The sequence below is a fragment of the Cebus imitator genome, unplaced genomic scaffold (assembly GCF_001604975.1).
Source record: "Cebus imitator isolate Cc_AM_T3 unplaced genomic scaffold, Cebus_imitator-1.0 Scaffold20, whole genome shotgun sequence".
In the NCBI taxonomy this organism is placed as follows: domain Eukaryota; kingdom Metazoa; phylum Chordata; class Mammalia; order Primates; family Cebidae; genus Cebus; species Cebus imitator.
In genome coordinates this window covers 614,220-622,666 of record NW_016107335.1, presented here as the reverse complement: position 1 = coordinate 622,666, position 8,447 = coordinate 614,220, and the positions used below count along the sequence as shown (strand labels likewise).

The following is an 8,447-nucleotide window of genomic DNA, read 5'->3' as shown; positions in this document are numbered from 1 at the left end:
TCTCAGTGCACCTCCCCACGGGGGACTCCCACACCGGGCTCCATCTCTCTCAGCGCACCTCACCACCAGGGACTGCCTACCTAACAGCACAGCCAGGACTCATGCATCTGCATGGGTGTACCCAGCCCTGAAAAGCCCATCTAGCAAACCCGTCCTGGGGAGACCTGAGTACCCGCAGGCCTTCTTCCGGTTGCTTCTTGAAGCTCCGTGCGATACATTCCAACATTTTCTGAAATACTTTCTGGACTGTGTCCAACAGCACTGCTACTTCTTCATCTGAATCTGTTTTCTGAATCAAGGAATTTCCAGTTATCTCTTTCAGAATGTCAAGAAGTAACGAAACGTAAAAAAATCCTTTCACTGGAAAGAAAATTGGAATACTTCAGTTTGCCAATCACACAAGTTTGTTGAAATCATTACACATTTCTCACTTAACACATGTATATGATGGCAACATAAAAGGAATTATTATTCTTTGGTATTTGGTGAGCCAATACCAAAAGCCAGGTTGATCAGGTTAACCTAAATTCTAACCAAAGTAAATAAATAAATAAATGTGATATTTGTTCAATTTAAGTATAAAACTGTTACCTTCAGTAACAGTAATAGTGTATAGGACTCAGTCACTAAACTAAAAACTGTGTTCATTGCACGTGTGAATATACAGAAGTTCGGCAGTGTGGCTCCTTCAACACTTCAATTAGAGAACAGTGCAGCCAGCTCTCTTCCATTTTTAGAGAACAGATATACCTATATAATGAAACGGCTACACTGGAAATCTAGAATTCTAGTTACAATTAGCTCCTCCGAAAAGTAAATTTTATAAGTAATAAAGGTAGATTTGGTCCTTATGGAAAACTAATTCCTAAATAATATGTGAAGTTTAAAAAATAAATAATTTTGACTGTTTCAATCATCAAGCTTAAGTATAAAATGCTGATTTCACAATAGAAGTGAATTATAAAGATTAAACAGGCTAGTGGCTCATGCCTGTAATCCCAGCACTTTGAAAGGCCAAGGTGGGCTGATCACTTGAGGTCAGGAGTTAAGAAAGCTAAAGCAAATAATATTGGTCTATTTAATATTTAGACTTAAATTTTAGATCTGTTAAACAAATGACAGACAATTTTGCTTATAATTAAAGATTAACTAAGACACTGCCCAGTATCCTGGCTCCAGTGTTGTACTAGCAGCTACTTCAGTTGCAATGTCATGAAGAGAAATACACTGGGGGTGACCACACACACAGACCCCTCTGGAGTCTGCCATGAAGATATTTAAGGCTATGTGAAAGAGACTACAGATGGATCCACTAGAAACTGGACTACCAACTTATCTAATTTTTAAAACTTCATGTTGAATTTACTAAATGTTATCATTTTCAATCTCTTCTAGTAAATAACTAGACTTAAAGAAATGTCAACATCAGGCCAGGCGCGGTGGCTCATGCCTGTAATCCCAGCACTTTGGGAGGCCGAGGTGGGCAGATCATGAGGTCAGGAGTTCAAGACCAGCCTGGCCAATATGGTGAAACCATGTTTCTACTAAAAATACAAAATTTAGCCGGGCGTGGTGGTGGGTGCCTGTAATCCCAGCTACTCGGGAGGCTGAAGCAGGAGAATCGCTTGAACCTGGGAGGCGGAGGTTGCAGTGAGCCAAGATGGTGCCACTGACTCCAGCTTGGGTGACAGAGCAAGACCTCATCTCAAAAAAAAAAAAAAGAAAGAAAAAGAAAAGAAATGTCAACATCAAATGTTGAAGCTTTTACAGATACTGATTTAAAAACCAACCAGAAACAAGTTTACGCAGCAGTCGGCTACACCACAGAAGCAGTGGGGTGGGAGGCTGGCCATTAGGCGTTAGGGAATATGGGCTAGGAGAGAGGGGCCCAGCTCAGCAGTACTCTTCTTTACCAGACTGTGATCAGAAGGCCAAGGAGATATGGAATGCCCCAGGTGCACTCCCCCTGGGTTGGCACCACACCCTTTCCCATCATCATCTGATGGGACTCCAAGGCTGTCCTCTCGCTCACTGTTGCCATGGGTTACCCTACGCTAACCCTTTCCTTCGGTCTTTGTGGGGTATCACCTGACAATTTCTGACTCACACCCCCACCCACAGGAGCAGGTAGCCAGAGCAGAGCCAAAAGGTGATGGTTTCCCACACAGATGCCAGGAAATGGCCACTGGCCCAACCCACAGGGAAAGTCAGCCTGGCAATGCAGCTGACCACAGAACCCTGTCACAAACTCTGGATATAATCGTGTCTGACACAGAAACACCTTTGAATTTCCTGGCTGCATCACCCAACAAACCCTTGTTTTGGTATTATACTAGGTTGCATTATAATCAGTCACTTAAAAGTGAAAGTTCTGAGTTACACAGTAAAGGAAGGAGGGAGGGAAGGACTGGCTCTGAGTATTCATTGCTCTAAAACAACCCTTATTGTACCTGTTTGCAGGATCCCGAGACTCCGCTGTAAAAGTTGCATCTGAAACTGATGGTCACCAAGGCCTACCATAACAACATCTTTACACACAGTCAGGTAGGTCTGTAAGAAACAGACACAACTTAGCAACAAAGGCTATTTATTCTATTTTATTATTATTATTTTTTTGAGACAGAGTCTCACTCTGTCACCCAGGCTGGAGTGCAGTCGCACCACCTTGGCTCACTGCAACCTTCACCTCCCAGGTTCAAGCGATTCTCCTCCCTGAGCCTCCTGAGTAGCTGAGACTATAGGTGCATGCCACCACACCCGGCTAATTTCTGTATTTTTAGTAGAGGTGGGGTTTCACCGTGTTAGCCAGGATGATCTCGATCTCCTGACCTTGTGATCCATCCACCTCGAGCCTCCCAAGGTGCTGGGATGACAGGTGTGAGCCACCATGCCCAGCCCCAAAAGTCATTTAAAAAAAGGAATAAATCCAGCCTCACAAAGCTTCTCCTAGCCACGTGCTAGTTATCTTATAGAGCAGATTTTACAAAGATGTTTTATAAAGGAATTTTCATAAAGATACATTAATTCTTATTGTTTTCATAGGAAATCCAGAGACATATTTTATGTAATTCCACAACCAGAACCGAACATCTGTTATATGTAATATGTACAATTACACTAAATTTATGCAGTTTATGCTTTGCGAAAAGATAAACTCTAGAGAGTTAGATACATGTCACTGTACGTTTTTAAGAAGAGTAACATTAATGTCTAAAATTACCACTCTAAAGTAGAAAATGAAATCCTGAAACAAAACAAACTTGGTAAAGAGAATGGTTTCTGTGTCTTAAAACCTCTAACCTGAATAATTTGCTGATAAATGACTCTATGACGCTTCAGATAGTCTTCTTCTTGATCTTGAATAAAAGATAAAATTTTGCTTTCTAACCAAAAGCCAGTGTCTTCCAAAATGGACAAATACAGTTTTCCCTCTGAGCAGAACTGTCCAAAAACAAGAAGATAAATCAGTAACAAAAAGAGCGTTGTGTATCATCCTAACAAAGGGCCAGGAACAGGCGCACCTTGTGCTGAAGATGGATGCTCAGGCGACAGTGGAGACCAAAGGCTCGCAGAGCAGCCGCTTCACTGAAGCCACGAGGCTTCCCACCTGGTAGCTGCAGAAGTGACTCCAGATCCGCCTGTAATGGAAAAAACCCAAGGACCACATGTTGACTGACAAGGCACCACCACACCCTGTACATCAAGAACAATGGGAAGGCAGGCTGGAACCACTCTGGGGAAGCCCAGTCTCTGCTGACTCTGCACCTGGACGTGAGCTGCTGGGTGGCATGGGAAAATGTACAGCCAGGTAAGCAGGCTCATGTCACCATCCACAGCCCCTGCCCTGCACGCAGCACCATCTGTCCCCTCCATGCCTCATAACCAGGCCCCATCCTCCCCATCTGCCTGGCTCTGCTCTGCTGACACTTTGCTTCTGGTACAGCCACACTTGAGGGCAGCATAACAGGGTGTTCAGAGGTCTGGCACCTGGAGGACAGCAAGAGATGACAGCCTCTGTGGGACAGCTGGGAGCACACTGGATTCCCAAGAAATGCTCTCCAAACATTACCAGAAAAAACTGCCAAGGACTGCAGGGAATGAGTGTTCATGTGAAAGGATGTGTGACACGTCTCCTACAAAGGACATGTTCTGAGAAACTCGGGCCATCCTCCCAAGTCCTAGCACCCTAGCAGGTGCAACAGAAATGCAAGAGTTCTGGACAATTATCAACTGGGACTTGACTCCCAACCTTGTCCCGGCCAGGCTCCGTGCCTTGTACCAACTCAATGAGGTGACATGATCACTCTCAAGTGTGTTCCAGCCAGAACGCTTGTATAGCACTGTAAATATGATAGCTTCACATCTTGATTTACCACCCCCTGCTATCGCAGGAAACCACTCAACTGTCAGGGCACAGTTACCTTTGATGTTTCAAGGGCTTTCAAAAGATGGTTAAGTTTCTTCCGAGGAGCAGACAGCAGGCACTCGCGATTCTTTGGATGAGTCAGCAGATACTCAATGTAGACCAATGCCAATTCAGGTTTGACTGGGCGTGTGTCATGGATCTGGACCCTACGTTTAGAAGCTGTGTTGCTCTGAAAGAAGAAAGAGAGAGAAATTGATAATGAAAAGACATGTCCCTAGAAAAGCATATAATTTCTAATACACAGTTATCCTCACTCACCCAATTTTAGAGAAACATGATGTGAACCTACCTTGGCTTGGGCATGCTCTGTGGGCAGCCAGTTGTCAACAAGCTCCAGAATGTGGCCCACTTGCCCCCAGGAGCAGAGGCAATCCAACAAAGTGCAGTAGCTCTTGTCCACAGCGCCCTCCTCCTGGCTTCTCAGAGTGGCAACCACACCACAGCTGAAAATGTCAGATAGAAAATCAGATCAAGTATTTCAAGAGAAACTCCCCCACTTTCTCAAAAGATAAAGAAAATCAAGAAGCTAAAACTTGAGGGTGCATAATCCCTTGTTATTATATTAGCAATTCCATGCTCTCCAATGCAGGAATAAATACAGCTTCCCACAATGGCTGCACAGCTGCATCCCACCACAAGACCTGGGACCAGCTCTGGAGGCTGAAGGAGCAGGGCCTACAGCCACACAAAGCCCTCATCTTTCTGTTTCTGTGCCATCTGTCAGATTCTAGAGCAAGAGTTCCTACCCTTGAAGAACGATTTTTGTTTAACATCAAAGTATTTTTTCTTCCACAAATATGAATAAAAATAATTTTTACTGAGATAATCACCAACACTGTAGAGCTCTAATAAAAAATATTATGTGAGATACAAAAAGCCAACCCACAAATGTAATTAAAATCTTTCTAGTACCACATTTTAAAACACAAAGAGAAACAGGTAAAACTAATTTCAATAACATAATCTTATTTAATCAAATCTATCCAAAATATCATTTTAACATGTAATCAATATTTCACATTCTTCTTTTTGCATGAAGGCTGACTCCATGTGTATTTTGTACTCAGAGCACAACTCAGCTCAGATAGCCACAGCCCAGGTGCTCAGAGCCACATGTGACCAACGGTGGCCTTGGGCTCCAGAACCTGCCACACCAAGTGCTAAGAATAACCCTAGATTTAAGTGGAGTCACAGTTTCAGTTCCATGCAGTCTCTTCTTTTATCATGTACCAACTTAGGGCCCATTAAAAATCATATCCTGATATTCTCCCTACCATAGGGAGAGGGAAGGGCAGAAGGAAGAAGCCACAGTAAGCTGAAAGCTAAATGCTATGGTCTGCTGACATGAATTAATAATTCAATACAACAATGGACAGGATTCCTGCTTTACTACTGTACTGAAAAAGAGAGCAAATACCTGAATGGAGGGACAGCAGAAGCCGGCATAAAGGACATTAGCATGAATAAAGGGATCTTGCAGCGATCATCCTAAGAGCATAAAAAGAAAAACAAAACAGAGTTTGTAAACACTATAAATTCTGAAAGTCTCTCAACATAAATTACTAATAACTTACTATCAAAATTGCTCAAGAAGAATCATGGTAGTCCTTTCCATGTTCAAAGGAAAAACTTAAACCAGCCTCATGTTTGAGAGGCAAAGAAAATTACTTGATAAGTGTTACGGAAATTCTACATAACATTTTACTATTTTGCAAATATTTATTAAGCACCTGCTGTATACCCAGTACCAATCTAGACCCTGGGAATATGCCAGTAAGCAGAATAAACAAAATCATACGCTGTCATGAGTTAAATCTACTTTAAAAAACAACACTGATAAAAGGAAAAATAATTAACTCTATACACTTGGTATCCTGAACATAAATCTCAAGAGAAAGAAACTATTCAGAGAAAATGTTATAAAACAAAATCAGAATTCTTTAGGAAGACAATATAGTTCAATGGAAAATGCAGCAGGGCGTGGTGGCTCATGCTTGTAATCCCAACCCTTTGGGAGGCTGACCTAGGATGACAGCATGAGGCCAAGAGTTAGAGGCTACAGTAAGCATTCACTCCAGCCTGGGCAACAGGGCAAATTACATCTAACAACAACAACAAAAAAATACAGGGCCAGGCACACTGGCTCACACCTGTAATCCCAACACTGCGGGAGGCTGAGGCAGGAGGATCACCTGAGGTTAGAAGTTCAGGACCAGTCTGGCCAACATTGGTGGCTCATGCCTATAATCCAGCTACTTTATGAGGCTGAGGCAGGAGAATCGCCTGAGCCAGGAGGCAGAGGTTGCAGTGAGCCAAGACTGTGCCACTGCACTCCAGCCTGGGTGACAAGAGCAAGACTCCGTCTCAAAAAAAAAAAAAAAAAAAAAAAAAAAAAAAAACCCGTAAAAAAAAAAAAAAAAAAAAAAAAAAATGTAAGCTTTGAGGCTACTGAGCCAAATCTAGACCCAGTCAGATTCTACAGTCCAACAGCCGACAGCACAGAAGAGAACAGTTAAGCTCTCAGAGTCAGTTTCTTCCTCTGCAAAACAAATCATGGAGCTGTTAGAGGAACTAAGTGAACTGCACCACACAGAACCCCTGTACAGTACCTACAGTGTCCTAACTGCTTAGTAAATTGCAGCTATATTATTATTGTTATTAAAACAATAGGTAAATAGGGGTCCATTCAGCCTTCATCAAGAACACCCAATAAGAGATATTCTTGGCTGGGAGAATGAGGACATGGTGGATCCTAAAAATAGGAATTTCCCTGAAAATATACATGAAACAGAAGCAGACCAAAATCAAAATTTGATTAGTAATTAATTTGCATTCACAGTGATCCCACCCTTACCCCCAACTAACAACAGGTGAGAAAATATTTCCTTAATGTTACAAGTAGACTGATAATGATGGCCAATTCCATCTGTGTGGCTCAGCCATCATCTCTTTACTTAGAGAAGGAGGCAATTTTCCCTAGTGGTGGAGAGGCCTCTTAGCAGACATACTCAGAATTAACTGAATCCAAGACACTCTGAGGGTTTCCAAGACCCCAAGGCCACAGCTGCCCTGCCTGCCAACCCACTTGGTGTCCTATATGGGCTTCTGTTCATATTCTGAAATAATGCTGGTTTCTCAGCCCTAGGTCATTATTTCAGCTTTCTTCCTTTTTTTCGTAAAGAGGCAGGGTCTCAGTCTGTTGCCAGGGCTGGAGTGAGTGCAGTGGTATGATCACAGTTTACTGCAGTCTCAAACTATGGGCTCAAGCAACCCTGCCTCAGCCTCCCACATAGCTGGGGCCACAGGTATTTGCCACCAGGCCCAGCTACTTTTTAAAATTTTTTGTAGAGATGAGGTCTTGCTATGTTGCCCAGGCTGTTCTCTAAATCCCAGCCTGAAGCAATACTCCTGCTTTGGCCTCCCAAAGTGCTGGGATTACAGGCCTGAGCCACCATGCCCAGCTAATGAGCTTTTCCATTTACTGGTAAATTATGGTTTGGCTGTGTCCCCGCCCAAATCTCATCTTTAATTGTAGCTCCCATAATTCCCACATGTTACAGGAGGGACCCGGTAGTAGATAACTAAATCATGGGGGTGGTTTCTCCCATACTGTTCTTCTGGTAGTGAATAAGACTCACAAGGTCTGATAGTTTTATCAGAGCCCTTTTTGCTTGGCTCTTATTTTTCTCTCTGCCTGCCACCATGTAAAACATGCCTTCTGCCTTCCAAAATGATTGTGAGGCCTCCCCAGCCATATGGAACTGTGAGTCCATTAAACCTCTTTTTTTTAAAAAATTACCCAGTCTGAGGCCGGGTGCGGTGGCTCAAGCCTGTAATCCCAGCACTTTGGGAGGCCGAGGCGGGTGGATCACGAGGTCAAGAGATCGAGACCATCCTGGTCAACAAGGTGAAACCCTGTCTCTACTAAAAATACAAAAAATTAGCTGGGCATGGTGGTGCGTGCCTGTAATCCCAGCGACTCAGGAGGCTGAGGCAGGAGAATTGCCTGAACCCGGGAGGC

The 8,447-nt window shown here is 43.3% G+C and overlaps 1 protein-coding gene across 7 annotated transcripts in view; it reads right to left on the bottom strand.

Moving 5' to 3' along the window:
• Window positions 1-8,447, bottom strand: part of NCAPG2 (non-SMC condensin II complex subunit G2) — an 87,432-nt gene that overhangs the window by 27,647 nt on the left and 51,338 nt on the right. For all 7 annotated transcript variants that reach the window (XM_017519361.2, XM_017519373.2, XM_037735316.1 and 4 more), the window contains 7 exons: window positions 5,844-5,914; window positions 4,716-4,869; window positions 4,422-4,595; window positions 3,522-3,638; window positions 3,301-3,441; window positions 2,451-2,550; window positions 173-360 (listed from right to left, as the gene is read on the bottom strand). In XM_017519361.2, coding sequence (XP_017374850.1) covers window positions 173-360; window positions 2,451-2,550; window positions 3,301-3,441; window positions 3,522-3,638; window positions 4,422-4,595; window positions 4,716-4,869; window positions 5,844-5,914 — 945 coding nt within the window. The remainder of the gene's footprint in view (window positions 1-172; window positions 361-2,450; window positions 2,551-3,300; window positions 3,442-3,521; window positions 3,639-4,421; window positions 4,596-4,715; window positions 4,870-5,843; window positions 5,915-8,447) is intronic.